General features: G+C 39.1%; 1 protein-coding gene across 1 annotated transcript; it reads right to left on the reverse strand.

Moving 5' to 3' along the window:
- Positions 1-1,901: 1,901 nt before the first annotated feature.
- Positions 1,902-20,014, reverse strand: slc43a3a (solute carrier family 43 member 3a). Its single transcript, XM_076293904.1, has 12 exons — positions 19,842-20,014; positions 10,585-10,804; positions 10,258-10,387; positions 9,625-9,671; positions 9,358-9,434; positions 9,154-9,246; positions 8,929-9,068; positions 7,694-8,091; positions 7,440-7,547; positions 7,052-7,238; positions 3,255-3,375; positions 1,902-2,722 (listed from the first exon to the last, which is right to left on the reverse strand). The coding sequence occupies exons 2-12, from the start codon at positions 10,772-10,774 to the stop codon at positions 2,570-2,572; spliced, it is 1,644 nt and encodes a 547-aa protein (XP_076150019.1). The 5' UTR covers positions 10,775-10,804; positions 19,842-20,014; the 3' UTR covers positions 1,902-2,569.
- Between the last annotated feature and the right edge of the window lie 829 nt (positions 20,015-20,843).

Genomic DNA, 20,843 nt, shown 5'->3' on the forward strand with positions numbered 1-20,843 from the left:
TTAAGGGTTACCGTATAGTGTCAAACCTGTTATGTTGTTTTATGTACAAATTCATGTTGTTTTTATTTTTCTAGCACTCTCACCCTGTGTTGATATCAAAAAGAAATATTCTGTAAATACGGTTTTAAATTCTTTTTGTACTCTCTATTATGTAAGTGAACGGTTTGGCATTTGATCTCTGTCAGAAAATTACATATGTCTGAAAAAGATTGAAAACAGCTGTGGTCATCTCTGAAGTGAGTGGTCATACAATTTTGCCGGACCTTGTGAGAGATGTACATACGCATGTTATTACTCGTGTTTTTTTTGTGCCACACATAAACTATAGTGACAACTTTATATAAGGGGTTGGGTGGGGGTGGGTAGCACTTCACTTGAACCATCCATCATAACAATTATGACCATTGTCATAACAATTATGACCAAGTCCATTTTAATATGATCATGACAGTTAATGTTAAATGCCATAACAGTGCCATGTACACTATCAGTAACTGTCATGAGAGCTGCTGGTGTTTGATGACACAGAAGCCCATATCATGTGATAATAAGTTATCATAGCACTGTTATTACTAATGGTGTGATTGTCATGAAAATGTTCTGACCTGCTTATGTCGCTTGCTTGAGTCTTATGAAGAAGAGTTCAAATGAAGTGGTACGGGAGGATTTAAGATGTTCAATATACTTTACTTAATGATTACCCTAAATAAACTACCAAATCAGTGTGAGTCTGTGTATGATGTCATATTTGCACTTCAACTGTCTTGACTGGGCATTTCACAACATTTCACCTTTTTCAATAAATTCTATGTGACAGCTTTAAATATCGTCCAATGAAAATGTTGGGATAGGGTTAAGGTCATAACTGAATGAATTGCAGGATATGAATGTATGTGACAATGTCATATTGACTGTCATGAACATGTTACACACAATTTCATTTATATTTTTGCACATATTAGATCTTTAAAGGACAAGTTTTGGGCAAATTAGTTTACATTTACATTTATATATTTACATATATTCATTTATTACAGTATACTGTATATGTGATTTACATTAATGCAGCAGTGACATTAATCTAGCCTAAATTTAGCCAATAATGCTTACATACTGATGTAATACTGAAAAAAGAAATGTAATCTCAAAGGTTAGCAATAGAATGTTAATAATAAGTGATTGCTTTGAATAAGTGATTTCTTTGAGTTTTCCATTACATTTTAGCTTACATTTTTGTGATTTTTTATTTTATTTGACATTGTGGGTAATTTATTTCTCAACTCTCAATCAGGTCCCTCTCAGTCAAAAGTGCTAATTACTTCTATGTTACAATGTTACATACCCTACATGGAAACCCCATGGAAAATCCAAAAAAAGGCAAAGGTACCTTTTCAAAATGATATGTTGTATGACTATGAGTCACGTCGTGGTTAGACATGGTCTAAAACTCTTTAGATAAGGATTTTTCCAGAGTGTGTACATATTTTACCCATGAGCCTTTTAAAACTTATACATTTCAAACATTTGCAGCTCAAGAATGCTCAAAAATGCTAAAAATGTACCTGAAACCTCCCCCCTGTGATCGTGCAATCCTGGTTCCCTGAAGTGGCTCCTCATGAAATATCTTGCTATTTAGAATCTGCTTCTCGGGTGTGCTGGCTTCCCTCTAGTGGTAGTTAAAGGGTCTAACCTCCAGGGTTGAAGTATGTGTCCACTGGTAAAGAGTTCACAACTATGAATGCCTGAAACTCAGTTACACTTATGTTTCAATTGCTTCAAATATCAAATGCTAACTCCTTTTAGATTGTAAATAAGCAAAATTACAATTAAACTTTATAGTCATGTAAATACGCGGAGTACACAAAAATACACTGACATTATAATGCTAACATCTGGAGTGAAATCAGTTTAATGTTAATATAATGACAAGGTTTCTGTATTTTACATTTTTTTTTTATTAATTTTGTTTGGTTTTGTACAAATGTAACACAGGTGAAGTCCAGATTGGCAATATAACAGAAAATCAGCTTTAATATGCTGTGCAGCAGCAGCCTATAGCCAATTTGCATTCAAATATGATTGACAGACCTGAGACACATGTAACCAGCACAATTCTAGAAGATAATTGAAAATACTAATATATATAAAAAAACAAAACAATTGAGAACAGCTGTTAAAAAAACTATGCTAAAATGATTTTTTTTTCGTATTCACATATTGAATACAACAGCATGCTGGAATGTATTGCATTCTTGTGTACATTTTATAGGCAACTAATTTTAGTATCATCTTCAGATTAATTTTGATGTTTGATTTTGATATGCTTATGTGAAGTACAGATAACTAGGTCGTCGTTCCCACGTCCCTCAGGCTTGCTTACCATGTAGATGTGGTACCTTCAAAAATGTAAGACAAGCTAACACAGCTTGGCATTGCCAACTATATTACCAAGAGGACACCAGCTAGCATGCTTTCATCAATGCTTTATCAGTATGCAAATTTAGCCTTTTAGGTAGTAGCTTGCTGATTTTAGACCAAAAACTCTCACAGCTGGTTTGAGCTGGTCAGACTACCAGGATTTGAATCCCCTCCAGAGACTGGCCTCCCTCAAAGGAATGTCCGAGAATGTCTCTCTCTCATTTGCCAGTCTCCTGCAGTGGATGTAGATGTACAGGGGATGGATGAAAGCCAGTAAAGTGAGGAGAGTCAAGGCAATGTTGACCTGGAGAGAGGGAGGTGGGAGGGTCAGAGAGAGAGAGAGAGAAAGAAAGAAAGAGAGAGAGAAAGAGAGAGAAAGAAATAAAGAAAAAAAGAGAGAGTAAAGGGTTAAAAGGGCTGTTATCAAGCAATGTGGCTGAAAGATACTGAGGTCTGTAATTAATTGATTTAAGGCAGACATGTTTGAATAGAGAAAGAGATTTGACCTATGTGGAGGTCAGAGATGACCACAGCTGTTTTCAATCTTTTTCAGACATATGTCATTTTCTGACAGAGATAAAATGCAGGCCAAACCGTTCATTTACATAATAGAGAGTACAAAGAGAATTTAAAACCGTATTTACACAATCTACCTTGAGAAGATTTGCTCAACCCTACTTGGAAACATGCAACTAAACAAGAACCTGCTTCTCTAAACTGCTCACAGTTCCTATCTTTAAAATCCATTTAGTATAACATGTATTCATTTTTTTTTCTCTAAAATGCATTAATGACATTCTACATCTGTATACATTGTAGAAAAGCATAACACTTACATATAATGGATCCCCATCTAGTGCTTTAACCAGGGCGAAGCAGGGGTACTGAAGTAGCGAGACTACAGCAGATAGTGACATCACCAAGCCATACAACTTCCCAAAATGTTGGCCTGGGAACCTGTGGGTAATTAAGGTCATGTTGATCTGGGCCCACTTCCCCCGAAAGCATCGTAAGCCTAAGAGCATCGTAAAGTCCCTTTTACGAACGTCTTCAGATTTGCCGACTGTTTCCCGAAACCATCGTAGCTTAAGCGCGTCGTGAAAACACTTGTAGATCTACGAGTGCTCCAGAGATCTCGTTACAGGCTGAGCGTCTTAACAGGTACTTCTCACTGAGGTCACCAACAGGACATACAGAGGAATTACAACTTAGAAAATACATTAACCAACTGACGTTCCCATTCTTTATTGTGTTTACTTTTCAGATTTTAGCGTGCAAAATAGCATACATTTATTGGTCATAATAATGTGATTAAAAGCGGACAAAAATGCAATCAAGTTATGAAACAAGACGTTGCCAGAATAGTTTGCCATTATCTTTGCTAAGTGAAGGCTATATTTTTTATAATCTTATATATTTTCTATAATCTATATCTTGAATTTCCCCTGGGGATCAATAAAGTATCTATCTATCTATCTATCTATCTATCTATCTATATTTTATTAGGCCTATGAGGTAAAAGCAGAGAAAGGAACCTGTGGATTAGTCTGTGCTGTGTCAAAATCTAAGCCTAGGCTTATATGTTATTTAACACATTTTCTTATTTTCTTACTCGACCTCTTTCTTCTTAAGTGACACAGACATAAACGGTGCAACAATCTAGTCTTAAATAATTATTATTTATGTCTGTGTGTGCAGGGGCGTAGCCAGGATTATTTTATAGGGGGGGCCAGCTGGGTCCAGACTTTTTATTGGGGTGGCACTTGGGAATCAAAACTACTATTTGAAAACTACTCAAAAAGTTTTGAAGATTAGGATAGCCTATTTTAATAGTGGCAATAAATTGTGCAAAGCCAACACTGATACACAGGTCAGTTTGTTGGCCACTCCAACATATTTTCCATAAATAGGTCAATGCCAATAAAAAATATTATGATAATGCACCTTACTTAATCAGTTTTATTCAAATGATGTTAACGCAAAGAACAATAATAAATATTACAAATATTGTATGTATATATTTGATCTCATACTGATGGCCAAACTATATTTCTTTCTGATATCCACTCCAAGTACTTGGCTGTAAGTAACATGGCTCTGAATTAAGAAATTAACCCTTAGAACCCTAGACTGTTTTAAGGGCTTTTTCACTACCTTAGAAACATTTATCCTGGTCAATGTAAGTGCCATACACACATGCTATATATTGTTTTTTTAACAGAGTCTAGGCTACCCAGATCTGCCACTATGTCATGTATTAATACTTGCATTGATTTCATTTTGATTTTTAAATAATAAAAATACAAAATGTGTATTATAAAAATTCTTATATTTTGACATGTATCTCACCACTGCAAGCTGGCACATGTGTGCATAGGGCAGACTGTTTTGAATCTGGCAATATCATGGTGGAGGGATTCTCTGGGGCTGAGCAAATGTGAAAAATATGTGGTGTGTGCCTTATGGAAATAAATGTTTTTTTTATTATTATTTAGCCCTATGGCTACTCTATTTTTGGCCATTCTCACTACCTTTAGTTATAAGCAGTTATCCTGGTCATTGTAAGTGCCATTGACACAGTAATGAAAAATGCCCTTTCTGCGCTCCATATCTGTGACACGAACTGATCTGACCTGACTGAACCCGAGTTTGCATGTTCTGTACACTCATGATGATTCTAAAACAACTTTTTACTACATTGTCATGAACAAAGTGAAGGCAAAAAGGTGTTTCTTTGTCGAATAAATTGGGATGCAATGTGAGTCTCGAATTGGATGCCATGCAGGAATTTGCTAGGATCTCAAAACCGGATTATGAACATGCTTTGCCATAGAGAAACACATGATAGCGTTTGCCACCACAACACACAAAAACGTGGGGTAAGTCGAGCTATATGAAGTTATTATTTTGATGTCATTTCGTCTGTTTTATAACCCAGACGGATGCACTTGGTATCAAATGATAGCTCTTTGTCTCCTCTTTCACCTGACATGCGTGCCATATCTATCCGATCACGGGTTCGTGAGTAGGGCCTAATTCAAACGAGAGTAGGCTAATGGGTGTGCTGCGTTGGTTTTTGTACATGATTTTATTTTGCAGTCACGTTGTTGTCTGTTTTTATAGCCCAGAAGGAACGACATACTTGGTACCAATAGATAGCCCTGTGTCTCCTCTTTCTTCTGATATGCTTTCCATATCTATGCGATCACGGGTTCGCGAGTAATTAAAACTATAGTAGCCTAATGGGTGCGCAGGCGAACTGTAAATATGAATCAATTTTATTTAATGACATGATATTTATTTTTATTTTCATACTTGATCGCACAGACAAGTGTTTAGTCTCGTTGGAAAGCCCCACTTCTGCTCTGTCACGCAATTAAGGTTTCATCTCGCTGCGATGAACAGTTCCGGAGCAATGTAACAAAGAATTCAGGCAAAGCAGCCTGCCTCTGCCTGACCAGCTATGGCAAGAACCACACGCAGTCAGCAAATTATGTATTTATAAAGTAGCCTAGGCTAGGCCCTATTAGCCTACCTGGAGCCATCTGGAGATATGTGCCTAATATGCTTGCATTTCACCCAAATTTGATCGAAATATTCTTGTAACAGCGTTCCCGCGGGCATCCGATTATTTTTGATCAGCCCCACACATCAATGTCAGAGCCTAGGTTACCTAACAAGGACAGCCCAACGCAGCTCACTTGGCTATGATTCGTGACACATTCTAACATCTTATTAGCATTAATGTTCCAACTCATCAACTCACCTGGTACTGAGGTTAAGTAGTAGGCTAGCCTAGTCTGCTGTCAAGTGTTTTTAACAGATGGCTTGAATTGTCCCGCTGCTGCTGCTGCTGCACTAGGCCTACTCACGATGTGATCAGAACCGTAGGCTACACTTCCTGACTGGGCCAATGGTCGTAGATAGAGTGCAGTAATTGGTTCAGTCCCTGCTTTGCAAAGTGTTGTCGAAAACGGCAGCAATTCTTTTTTTTTTACTTTTCACTGAACGGAGGTGGGGGGGCCAGCAGGGTGGCCAAGCTTTGACCAGTGGTGGCCGTGGCCCCCCCTGACCACCACGTAGCTCCGCCCCTGTGTGTGTGGTATATAGCCTACTTGGGAAGCTTACATGCGAATGTCAAAGTTTTCCTATTTTCGTATTGATGTGAATTAATGTGTAGATCCGAAGTTTAAACGGTAGGCCTATAGCTGTGGCGTGCAGACACCTGACATCACCATCAAATTAGAGGATATTTCAGAATATTAACGTGGACAGTTCCCCTTAAGAGCATCTTAAGAGCAGTGCACGCGCGATCACGCTACGAGCATGTTCGGGAAACAGTCGGAAAAACTAAACAAACGATCGTAGTGAATCGTGAAATGAATCGTGAATCGTAGAAAACCCTCATAAGACTGTGTCTCCGTTGTTATCGGGAGACTGGGCCCTGAAGTATAACAAAGGTCACTCAGTTCCCCTTGGAGCAAAATACTGAAATAATTGTGTATCTGCTGACATGTTTACAATTGAAGTGTAGTGTGACTGTGAACCATGCATGCTGAGTTTGCATTTTGAGCCGACTGTTCCATTCAGAGAGATGTGGAAAAGTGAGGCACCACTATACTTAATTACTCACGCGATACTGATAAAGGCGGCATTTCCACCATACAGGAAGGATCGGTTGACGACCTGCAGAATGAAGGTGAGGTACTGGAGAGGGAGGAGAGGGGACGTGGCACAGATGGAGAACAGCAGGCACTGGAGGGAGGTGAGGAAGAGGGAGAGGACAGCGGAGCGAAGGTCGGCCTCCCTATCCGTCATTCCTGCAGGGAAAAACCACACAAAAAAAAAACACAGGAAGAAGAGGGTTAGCTGAGGCGAATGTTATGATGCTACAGTATATTCACCACCTAAACATCAGCTTGGTGTGTGCTTACCCTTGAAGACTTAGCCTTTAGCCATATCAAGATGTATCTACCTTTTAATATATTGATTCATGCAGTACATGTAGGTTTAATGCTCACCTGATGGCAATGGCTTGCCCTTGTGTCTATCCATGAGGAGGCCATTCCAAGGAGCACATAGAACTCCAAACAACTGAGTGAAGGCGAAGGCGTTGGTGTACTGACTCACTGGAAAACAAATGGGGACAAATAGGACACTGAGTCTGGAGGCACAGTGATTTAAGTGTCCATGATGGCACACTTTAACATGCGCTGTTTCACATTAAATATTCATATTTTGCATATTTATTCATATTGGATAATGTTTTGCTCACCCAGGGTGGGATCTTGGTTGGCCAGGCGGTTGAGCATTGGGTTCAAGGTGCCAATGAAGAGGTAGTGGCGGAGCTGCATGACAGAGAGCCACAGCAGGTGCCAAAAGAAGAACCAGGAAAGGAAGCAGGACCGGAAACTTGGTTCTGCCAACACAAAAGAGACAGTACTTTCCGTATATACGTTTCCATTCACATTCTTACATGTACTGTAGCTAGCTGATAGCCATAATGGCCAACCACTACCTTCCTCTGGAGTGTCCCGAGACCGGTGTCCATCCTCTAGCTGTGATGAAAGTTCATCCATCTCCCTCTGTCCCATGGCTCCCCCTGACTGCTCAACTGCTCGGGAGCTCTCATACTCCTCCACATTGTAGCTACTGGACTTCCCACAGCTGACTCTGTTCAATCAACACAGTGATACTACGGTCAGTAGGAACCATGTAGCCCTGCAGAGATAATCTAGACCTATACATGGGTTTCCCGTTTACCATCAAAACTATGCGCGCGCAGCCGTGGGGCAGAAGACGCTTGGTGGCCGTCCACAACGTTATAAACTTAAATAGTCGGCTGCTGTAAGCTACAATCGGATTTTTTTGTATACCCCTGTTGTCTCAATGATAATAACATCTCATTTCAGACTATATTTCAAAGTTTGCCGTTCATTTGCATTAATATAACATCGTATTTTGTCATTTTTGGCGAAGACATGCATTCCGTTAGGGATATTGAACATATTAAACATTCTCCAACCATCGTGATTTCGAATTGGTGCAGTTTTCAGCACAAAAACTAATTTTATTCTTTTGCTCTTTTGCATTGCTCTATGCTGTTCTATGGTGCTTTCTGCCTCTAGGTTGCACATGCATGTTTTCGTGACGTTGCATAGAAATCCATGAATAGGCAAGTGTGGTGACTTCACAACAGTCTGGTCTCAGCAGTCCTGTGTTACCTGTCAGTTTGAGTTTTCTCTTAGTCTGCCCTGCCAACCCCTTGACTCACTCCTCAGGACAGGAGAAAAGGGGTTCACTCAGCTCATTACATAGGTTGATCGTTCTGATATATTTTTTAACATGAGTTCTACATAAACAAAGGGATTATAGATTTGGGCATCGTTTGATTATTCAAGTTCACCGCAAGTCAAAGGGAACATCTAAAGCAGGGTACAGCAGGGTGTTCAGACTACACCCACTGTGGCTGACTGCATCTGCTAGTGTGGAAGTTATGGTTTCTCTCACCCATATGTGTAGCCCTCTGGGATGGGATGAGGAATGTGTGTTATGGGCATGAGAAAGATGGTGCGAAGGAAATGGATGACACTGCATGCAGAAATGACAAGGAAGGAGAGACGCAGAGAAATCCCACCTTCAAACAGCACCTTTATGGAATGAGAGTAATGATATGACCATGATGTTAAATGTGTAGCATTTATACTATAGTTCAAACATTCAAACTGCAGGTACCTTGATAAAAAAAAAGATGGCAGAGGAAGAATCAAAGGCACCATTGTAGAGGGTGATGATGGTAGAGCGATGTGTGCCAAAGAGGTTCCCCACCTAGATGTGTTCAGAGAGGTGGGGTTAGGTTGCTTTTAGCAGAATAGCAATAGGTTTGATTCACAGTTACAGAGATGAATACTGTAAAGCAACAGAAGCAAAAATTCATACCTGCATATTTGTTATGAGCAACAAAATGCCACCGACAGCAATGAAGGACAGAGCTGGGAAGAGCAAGGTAGACAGTGCTGTGTGTGTGTGTGTGTGTGTGTGTGTGTGTGTGTGTGTGTGTGAGAGAGAGAGAGAGAGAGAGAGAGAGAGAGAGCGAAAGAGAGTAGACATAGACAATGTGTGAAAGGGAAAAGAGAAATAGAAATCTGTGAGATTTGTTGACATGGGAAAGTGACTTTTATTTTGCACACGATCCAAATGATTCACCTGCACTGGATGCCGCCACCAACAGGGTCCCAGTGGTGTAAAGGGTTCTGTGTGAGGTAGGAAAAAGATCACAAGTAAAAAGACCTTGCAGGGTAATGGATAATAGATTCACAGCATGCAAATTTCTGTTTCGTTAACCTGTAACCTTCATTGGGAAAAAGAATGGTAATGTTTACATCAGCTTTGCCACTATGACAGCTGCAGTAACTTAAGACAACAGTATGCAGTATGCCTATTTTGGGGGTACACTTTTTGTGTCTCTTTTTGATCATCTTCAAATTCATTTTGAAGGAATATTTGAGGTATACTTCACCTGGCATTGCCCCAACACAAGCTATGTAGAATATGCACTAGTTTATTTTGTGGTCCGTGTGGGGCCACATGTGAAATTGCAGGCATTTCAAATAGTTACACAAACTAGAATAAAAGTCCTTACTTTTTTCAGTGTGATTTCGATGAAATTAGCTGCAGATAATGCAACGAATGGTAGGTGGCCCTTATCTTTCAAAATTCACACACGTCTGTTAATCTCTATGACCCCAACACTATCTCCATTTTCAGTTATAGCCATTTTCATGTGCAGCATTGTTTAACTGTCTGACACACCCATGCAGAAATTCTAAATAAACTTACATTCCCATAAATCTTGTTGCTAGGGTCCCAAAGTGGTCAAAAATGAAGCCATTGGGCAAGGTGAGAAAGTTGTTGAGGAAGGAAGCAATGGTGAAGACCAAGGAGAACTGCTCATCTTGCCCACTGCAATCTGTGGAGATTTGTGTGTGTTTTGTGGAAGTAAATAATTACTTAAAAGGTTTAAAAAAAACATAACAGGAGCATACATAAAATGTTAAATAATCAGCTGTATATTCTACAGCCGCATCATGTTTAGACAACAAGCCCTCATCAAATTGTGGACACAGCCCAGGTTAAGATTTATATATAGGTAAATAATGCAGGCACCTGTATTCAGAAGAGTGCTGTTGGACTCTGTCGTGTTCACACAGAGGTCACTGAAGTAGCCATCTGCTTTGAGGACAAAGGCCAGAGAGGCCCATCCAAACACCACACCAGCAAAACACAGGCACTCCAGTAGCCCTGACACAAAGGTCAGCCTGTAGCGCAGCCCCAACGCTGATTCGCACCCAAGCATCCTCCTCAGCTGACAGCAGCTGCTGCGTTCCTGTGAGTTTTGAAATGGAGTGTAAGGCAAATTGCAGCAGTTTTTCACAAGTTCCGCTCGACCTTTGTAGCAGCCAATAATGTAATAACAGCCAATAACGTAATAATGGCCAATAACGTAATAATTCTAGTGTAATAAAACCAATAATGTAATAACTTGCCAATAATGTGATTTCTGAACCAATAACGTGACAATGTGATTTATTATTGGTTATTACGCTATTGACTGATGTTTGTAATATCTGCAGCCATGTAATAGCACTTTATTTTAAGTTTATTAAAATAACTGCTTAAAAACATGACCATACAAACACATTTAGTGGCTGTACACTACTCAGCCTGTATAGATAGTGGTGTTGAGTGAAGGGTTGCCGGTAAGGGATGTTGAAATGTGGATGTTATAATGTGGAACACACACGTCATAACCCCCCCCCACACACACACACACACACACTCACACACCACACACACACCATTACCACCGCCCCCCATTAAGCAAGACGGTGGCTTCAAAGACCATTCCAAATCAGACCATTGTAAAAATAATTGTTGAAAAAAAAAACATTTGTGTAAATATGATGTAGTTGTTGCTCACATGCTATGTGTGTGTGTGTGTGTGTGTGTTTATTTAAATGTATGCCATAGGGCTGGGACAACGCGTCGACGTAATCGATGACATCGACGCAAAAAATACGTCGACGCAAATTATGAGCATCGATTCGTCAAGCATAACGTGTGCTGCTAAATATTTTTAATTTTACACCTTCAGTGTTTTCCATACGTTGACTAATCTGTGGCTGGGCACCACAAAATCAAAACCGGCCACCACACATTGATGTTCTATGTTGTAGGCCTACTATTTAAATTAAAGATAAGATAAAATAATTTAATTGAGCTGCACTTTTTACTCACTGTGTTAATGTTAATTGCAAGGATTCCCACACGAACGTTTTAAAATGACAGGCACTGAATTAGACATACACTACTGAACTTTATTGACTGCTACCTCTGACTAAGAATGCATCACTTTGCACTTGTATAGTCTTTTATTTTGTTATTTTTAAGAGCAATAAACATATATTGCAATGTTAAATAATTGTTTTTTTCATTCAGATGTGTAAATAAACATGTATAAGTTGCTATTAGTAAATTAATGGGGAGATAATCGATAATCGAATCGAATCGAAATCGAATCGGACTGAAAAAATGAATCGTTAGATTAATCGATGCATCGAAAAAATAATCGCTAGATTAATCGTTTAAAAAATAATCGTTTATCCCAGCCCTAGTATGCAAACTGGCAGTGAAAGTGGTTTCTCTTATCAACAAAAGGGGAAAGAGTTGAAGTAAAACTTGTCCAATTGAACAAAAATGAATATGATTGAACAAATATGATGTATGATTTCTGTTTAAAATATCAATGCATTTTCGCTGAAGTGTCTTTTAGTTTTATATATTGTGTTTTCAATGCACATTATAAATAAATGGGAAATTTGTTAAGATTTATATCAGCTTTTTAGTTTTTTAGCAAAAGTATTTGAACAAGGTGAGACTGGTGAAATATATGCACCTTACTGCTGCGGTGTAGTCTAGTTAGCTGTAGCGGGTATACTGTGATCAACCCCAAATGTTATTACCTATCCTTGCCTATTTTAAGTGGGTATACTGAGATGGTGATGCTTTTTAAGTGAGTATACCGCATAGTCCTGCATATCACATAGACTACACCACTGCCTTACTGAACAAGGGATTTTCTGTGCATGGATATTGACAGGTTCCTGGCCCCTCAGTGTATGATGTGGCCCCTGTCTCAGAAAAATCTTTACGCATGTAGTTTGTGGCAATGTGGTAGAACAAAGACCTCTTTTATTATTACTATTCTTTCTATTCTACACTTCTTTCATTAGGAAACTCGATAGTTAGGCCTATTCAAATAAATAATGCCCCACCTTGATTAGAACCTTGGGAGAACATTTTTACATTGTGTTAAAAAATGACCGATTATCCGATTATCGGTTATCAGTTTTTGAAAAACTCAAATATCGAAATTTGTATCGGCCTTCAAAATCCCATATCGGTCAGGCTGTAGGAGATGGAGACAAATTGACATACACACACACGCATCCACATGCACAGACAGGCACGCATGCACACACACAGGCACGCTCACATTCACACGCACGCACACAAGCACGTATGCGCACGCACACTCACCAGGGATTAAAGTGAAAAAAAATCGTTTGACTGAACTTTTTTCAGGCCATAAGTCATACGTTGTTCATATCTACCTATAGAGATAGCACCCCTTTTGCGGTCGCGACCTATTGGTTTTTAATGTACAAAAAGATGCAAACAGCAAAGTAAAGGGAGTATTCGCCTTATTCACACAGCGGCCATTGTTTAAATCAAAACGAGGCTACAGGGTACACTTACTATATAATTAATGCCACCTACAGGTGAATGCATAGAACATAACAATCCTATGGTTTGTGTACCCTGTAGCCTCGTTTTAGCCGCCAATGGCCGCCTTGTGAATAAGGCGAATTGAGAGTGTTCTTGATTGAGATTGAGTTTTCCTGATGAACAAAAATATATTTTAGTACCATCCCTGACCATTGCTGATTAGCCATTGCTGTTCTTTTCTACTGCAGCAATATTGTAGAAAGGCTTTAACACACTCTTATTTAATTACTTCAGGCCAAAAGTGTTTAAAGGGGAGTTTTTTTCTTGTTAATATGCAATTCAACACCAAGTAAAATCTATAAAATCAAGTTTGCAAGACTTCCCATTTCCTCATCAAAGTAAGAAATCAGAACATTCTAGATATTGTTCATATTTCCATTTGTTGCCTCATCCGCATTTAATGATAACATGGTCATTTTGAGTTTTACACACAACTCAGTTTTCCAATGAGCAGCAATACTGTGTGTGCTCATGCAGGAGGTCTGCGCATTTGTAACGACAATCTGGAGACGGCGCTTTTGTCTTCAGCAACAGATTGTATAAGTTTGACAAGAGGTTGCGATATGGTTAAGGACAGGTCGTGTTGCGCTATGAAAGAACATGCGTAGCTTACTTTCTAAACGTAAAAACGGTCAGCCATAGATAAACGTAGCCTACCTCTGTCGTGGTGGCTAGTTGCACCAGGTAAGATGTCCTGAAGTGCACGAACGTTAATGGCGGTCTTCTGATTGGTGGCGTGCTAAAACGTTTTCCTATTGCATCCATAAACAATTTTCTTGCAGCGAACCGCGCAAAAGCAAACTCCTGGCACTTTAATTTCTTTACACCATGGCTTGTTAGTTCTCCCCCGTTTCCAACAGCTGCCCATCTGCATTTATTTTTTAACTTTTGACACCTGCCTTCCTTTAGCAACAACGCATCCATGACAGCTAGTGGCCTTGCCAAATAGACGCACACAAATCATGACGCTAATATGCGAGGTTCTGGTAGGCCCACTGGTTATGGTTTTGTGCTATAAATCAATAATATTTTATAGCAAAGTTTTAAGTTGACTATTTTAATTGTATGGTTATTTTTTGTCAACATACACTCACAACCTATTGTCGTTAAAAGTGAGGCCTAAGCAAAATAGGCTACAAGGCTGTCTGTGCGTCACAAACACGACTGACCCCCTTACTCGACACGCTCAGTCAAAACCTTCCGTCGCAAATTGTGAAAAACATTGTTGTATGTCATAACAGACGGGATAATAAATTGCATAGGCTACGGTTTATATTGCGTCGCTTTACACATAATGTTAGTTGCATTGATTAAAAACTGTAACAATAATAGTAGCCTACATCGGGTGGCATAGCAGGCTATCTGTTCAAGTCATAGGTGACACCCAAAATGAATGACCTCCCCTGACAAGAGTTCGCGATAGTAAGTGTCTACATTGATGCACGGAAAGAACACAGCCTCCGAATTCGCACATAGAGCTCACAATATCATATCCAAAAAAGTTAAACGGATTGGCCAACCTCATCAGCTGTCTCGATTGTGTCACTATAATCCAACTTTTAGACTGTTATAGTCCTCCATACGTGTTCTTTTTTTTAAGCAAACGCCCGAGACAAGTGTGTAGCTACAACATAGGCTACAAAGCGAAACTCATGGCTGACGTAGGCCGTATAGGACGTATCTTCTTGAGCGGTCACGGATTGAGACACAGAAAGTTCTCAAGAACATTAGGTCTTTAAACATTTACCTAATATTTGTAGTTGCCTTAAAAAAGGAAAAGCAAAGGTGACAGTCCCCCCCCCCTCCTATTTTTTTTCTCATCGGATCTGCATCGATCTCAAATATGACATTTCTAAAATCAAATTGACTGAAATCCGTCCTATGACGGAGAACTTTAATCCTTGGTGACACTCACACACACACACACTCACACACACACAGGCACACATACAAGCATACACAAAAGTTGCAAGAGTAGGGGATGGAGTAGGAGATGGAGACAAATTGACAAGCGTGATTTATTTTCGTGGAGAGGATACAGGACGGAGCGGCGGTCGTATGTTGTACCGCTATGCGGTGCATCTAGTTACGTTATTGGCTGCTACAACCCCGTTACACCCCCTGTGTTCACGGTACGCCTACTACTGCAACCCCTTTTTCTGTTTTTCACTTTCAGGTTTGAATGTCACAGTGTAGCCTACAGAGTCCCTTGTAGAAACAACTGCAGGAAATGCCTACGAAAAAAACGATAGGCCTACTTGCTTTCTTTCTACTGTAACTATTGAGCTATGGCATATATCATGACTTCTACGACACTGACAAATATACTAAATAAAGTACAAAGACAAAACTTAAGACCACAAGGAGATTTTTGGCTCTATGGCAATTGTAATAGCATTGCATATATGGAAAGCGATTTTATCATTTACCCGCTAAGTTTGACTATCTGGAATTAACATTGTAGATATCAACAACGTCTTTCTGACTAGTCGCAATTACATTTTGGATAGTTGGAATTGTCATAAAAGATATCTGTAACGTAATTGTGACTAGGCTAGTCGAAACGTCAGATAGAGATATCTGTAATTTAGTTTTGACTAGGCAAAACTGAATTACAGATATCTGTCTTCACGTCATTGAAAACAACATTCAACTCGTCACACATCTTAAATGGCAATTGCAGATATATTTAATTCAGTTTTGACTAGCAGAATGAAAGGTGAAGATATCTCAAACGTCATTATGACTAGTGCAAATTATTGTGCAAGACGTTGCTCTTTAGTTCCGTAGCAGAGCCCGTCTAGATTTCTAGGCTAGCCCATCTACTTAGACATTGTCAGCTAATTTCCCCTCCCCAACATAATCGAAGAAAAAGTGGGCTTATTTCCTTATTTCTATGAATGGAAGAAGAATAAGCAGGCTGTAATGTCGTAGCCTACATTAATTAGAAGGCCTAGGCTACTAAATTCACCAGCACCAGCTACAGGAAATTCCATTCATAATGGTGTTGGCTGTAATCGAAAAAATCAAAGCAACATTGAATCATCAATTCTTGCTGCCAGCTCCTGTCTTGCATAGGCTGCAGCATTAAAAAGACGATTAAAAACTCCTTCGCCCTCTGGCTGCTCTGACATGGTGCTAATTACAAAGTTAACAGTTAACAGGTGCTATATGTGATTTGATGATTTGAACAACAACACGCTCTTCTCCCGCCTAAAGTGGGATGCGGGCCTAATTTGCATAGCAATACAGATATCTCTAACGTCATTTCGCCTAGTCAAAACTCTAATTCAAGATATCTATCATTACATTTTGACTAGGCAGAATGAAAGTTATAGATATCTCCAATTTCAGATATCTCTAAGCAAAACTCATTCAAGATATCTATAACTTGATAATAGATATCTACAATCAAATTATGACTATCCCTAACTCCAGTTTGAGATATCTACAACGTCATTTTGACTAGTCAAAATTCCATTTACAGATATCTACAATGTCATTTTGCCTAGTCAAAACTTAATTCAAGATATCTGAAAAGGAACATGTAGGGTGACTTCAGGTATATAGGGACATCAGGTAATTTGGAACAGCATAAGGAAAAAGCATTTTAATTCTGCCTTGAAAGGGCTATGGTAAAGTTAGGGGTGGTAATACATTGCTTAGGAAGCATATAATTAAAGTCACATGACATAATGTAGGTGACATCTGACAGCGGGGTGTGGTCAGCATCAAACAGGAAGTTGACCCCCAAAATCAAGAGGTAAGAAAAATGACATGTGCTTTAGGTGGATTTTAATATAAGGCTATAACGTGTGTATGATTAATTAAATGTTGACATCAATGTTGAGGAAATATGTTTGATGTAATATTGCACTAAAATAAACAATCATTGTTTTGAAATTATATTTATATTAATTTAATTTGAGCATTTTCTTGTTGTCCCAAATTACCAAACATGGTGTGGTAAATTGGGACAGCATGTTTCAGGTAATTTGGGACAACCTTTTTTGGGTATACAATGAAATGTGTCAATAGTTTAGTCATAAATAACCTGATTAAAAGTGAAAAAGTCACATTTATAACAACACAAAACCTCAGTGATGTATCCTAGACAACTTTTAGCAGATGAAATTAGAGGCTAAGGTTGTTAACAGTCAGAGCTGCGTGTAGTGGCGGGCCTTGTAATTTGGGTCAGATCATTTTATGTCAATAATATCCTGACAAATTAGTAATAATAAAGGCTATGTTGTTAAAACAATGAAGTAAAAGCCTATTTAGACCTTGTATGGTAGTGATGAGACATATTAATTTTTTGAAGCAACCTAGCCTAGTAAACTAGCCTAGTAGCCTAGTAAACCTAGCCTAGCGTTAATGTATTTGGTGTGGACTCTTCTGCACTTTGCCTAATCTATGAGTTTGTTCTCATCTATGAAACTAATTCATTTTACAGAATAGAATGGCACCCAGGTAAAAGACAGACAGACCAAGGGAGAGTGAGGTGCAAGGGAGAGTGAACAAACAGGGAAAATTAAAGGGAAAGTACAACATGTGGAAGGAGAGCAGAATGAAGGGAGCATTGCAGGAGTAGGCTACTGGGAACTGGAAAGGGCAGGCAACAGACCTCAGCTCCGTTATCTTGCCAGGGCCTGGAATGTCCCAAAATCCACCCTCCACAGACGGGTAAAGGTGTGCTCAAAGGACATAAGCATGTAGCAGGACGAAAGCCAGTTCTGTCAGAGCAGGATGAGGCTAAATTAGCAGAGATAATCGAAAACCTAGCAAGATGAGGTTTTCCAATGAGGAAGCCAGAAATCCAGAAGCTTGCTTTTCAGTTTGCACAGGCAAATGGATTGAAAGGTTTTTCTGAGGGCAAAGGTCAGGCAGGCCACTATTGGTTTAAGGCCTTCATGAAGAGACATTGCCGTCTTGGTCTGAGGAAGCCAGAGGCCCTTTCTGCAGCTCGGGCTGCTTGTTTCAACCCCGTAGTCGTCAGCCAATGGTTTAAGACCTATGAGGACATGGCCTTCAAGCCTTCAAGATGTTCCGTCTCATGGGTGGAACTGCAATGAAACTGGTTTACAGGATCATTTTGTGTCCTCGCGGGTGGTGTCACCAGTAGCCTATTGATGCATTTGTGTGCTGTTGATTGTGTATTATTGTTACATGACTTGTTGAATATATGAAAACATTTAATTCTACAAAATATAAATAAAATGTTATTGTTTTTTCAAAAAACTTGTTGGATTCCTGCTGAAGGCCTAATTTCTCTTAGTCAATAGTCTAAATCTGATGTTTCTGGACGTAATAATATGTATAATCTAACCAAATCAGAAGATTACACATAATGCATAACCTAAAGATATATTTATGGATAACAAATCCATTAAAACATTATTTAACATGTTTAATTATAGTTCAATACATTCATTTACACCCACAAGTCGGTGTCCCAAATTACCAAACATACTGTCCCAAATTACCAAACATGTCGCTTAAAAATAGTTTTGTGACAACTGAACTAAAATAGTGAGCCATGCATTAATAAAATATCATGAAGACTTATATTTTTCACTAAGATGATGTAGACACCTTGAGGAATTCAGAAATGTGTCATTTATTGGGTTATGTTTGTAACTTGATGAAAATATTAAGCTCAGAAGATAAAAATACAAAAAATGTCCCAATATACCTTAATCCGATATCTTGAATTGAAGTGAATTAAAGATATCTTCAACTGGAGTTATGACTAGTCAGAATCAAATTGTAGATATCTCTAACTGGAATTACAGATATCTACAATTCAATTGCAGATATCCGTAATTCACATAGTGGATATCTGCAACTGAAACCCCATAGAAATGAATGGCAAATGTGGCGTCATTTGTCCTAGGAAGAATGTCTTTGTGGATATCTGAAATGACGATTATGGATAGGAAGAATTCAGTTGCGGATATCTAAAATGTTCGTTTTGACTAGGCAAAACTGAATTACAGATATCTGCAATACATATCCAGTCTAGCGGGAAAATGTTAAAATCGTTGCCATATTGCATAAGACTGTTCCCCCATGCTTTAACGGTCTCTTCCTGAAGTTTTGAAACTTCCTTCCTCATACATTTCTTAAGCTGAATTGCTTCATAGGTCTATGCATAACATTATGCTGACTGTTCTAATCCATCCTAGACCTGTTGAGAGAAAATAATGTCAGAGTCTTGAAACAGTTAGACCTAGTCTACACAAATAGACCTTTTCAGATGGACATTGCCGAATGTTTTTTTTTTTTTCTAATACAACAAGATACATAGCCTATAACTATACTAGCCTATATCTACCCTATACTTTACATTATACAAGTAATGTAAAGGGCTGTATTAGATAGTCGGCTAGACAAGATAATCCAGATTAGCCTGGGCCAATCTAATCTACTGTCTGTTCCATGAACACCAAGCAGTTAAATTCATGAAAGGAATATCAAAACAACAAGACTGTAGCCTGATTTCCTCTCCAAACAACCACCAATAGCTTAATCAAAAAGCCTACATAAGAAGCAGGTTAATTGGCCCTGTAGCCTACCAGACGAGTCCAAATCGTTTATCCCACTCGGTTAGGCCTCCAGCATTCTTCGATCTTCGAACAACCCAGCTGTACATGTAAAATGTAAACTGTCGTCCATACTTACTCTGTCCGGACAAATTTAATCCTGTTAGTGTTTTGATGCCATCCTATCGAATCCGCGCGTGGGCCTACGTTCCTCTACATTGCCTACACAGACGTCTGCGCGTTGTGCGTAGCCTAGCCTACTCATCCAGACAGTGTAATTTGACGTTGCAGTTCCTTGCTGCAGTCTTGTGATAAGAGTAGGATTAGGATTGTCCCTATCAGAGCCTAACATTCATTAACACAGACCTGAGTTCATTTTACGTTATACTGGTTCAGTGCTTAGATGCTGATTCTGTTGGATGCAAGGCCGTAGTCATGATGTCAACATTGGGGGGGACCAAATCTGTGGTGGGGTCTGAGGGACCCCCAAACAAAATGCACCCCCCCGGAGAGTTTTGTGAAAAGAGAAGGGTGGAGAAGAAGCAACTTCAATGGTCCATCCCTGGACCCGTGACTCCATTTGTGTTCAAAATGTATACTTTAAAAGAAATTACAAACTAGAGTATCTTTTGATAACCTCTATATTACACAGAATGTGGTTCTTTGACTTATTACTTACACCTGAAGATTTTTTTAAACTAAGGCTTAGACTCATAGGTTTGGAGCCTAAGATTTTGTCTTTTAATTTAGATTTTATTATGCTGGCGGCTAATCACACAATTTTAACGTAGTTTGAAAGGGACAGGATTCAGGAATAGGCTACAGGCCCCTCTTCTGGCTGACTCACCTCATGTTACCCCTGTATGCATTATAGACTGGCTTCTGACAGAAATGACGTTTTGTGCCAACATGTACATGTAGAAACACTAGGCCTACTACAGCCTTTAATTGGTGAATGGAGGTGCAAATTCCTTTCTTTGGTTATTGTCCGCGATTCACATTAACTAGGCTATCACGTATTGTAAACGTCGCCAC

The sequence above is a fragment of the Alosa pseudoharengus genome, unplaced genomic scaffold (assembly GCF_046254945.1).
Source record: "Alosa pseudoharengus isolate Yale_2024_CS ecotype anadromous, Long Island Sound unplaced genomic scaffold, YU_APseudo_1.1 YU_APseudo_1.1_scf_2, whole genome shotgun sequence".
Taxonomy (NCBI): domain Eukaryota; kingdom Metazoa; phylum Chordata; class Actinopteri; order Clupeiformes; family Clupeidae; genus Alosa; species Alosa pseudoharengus.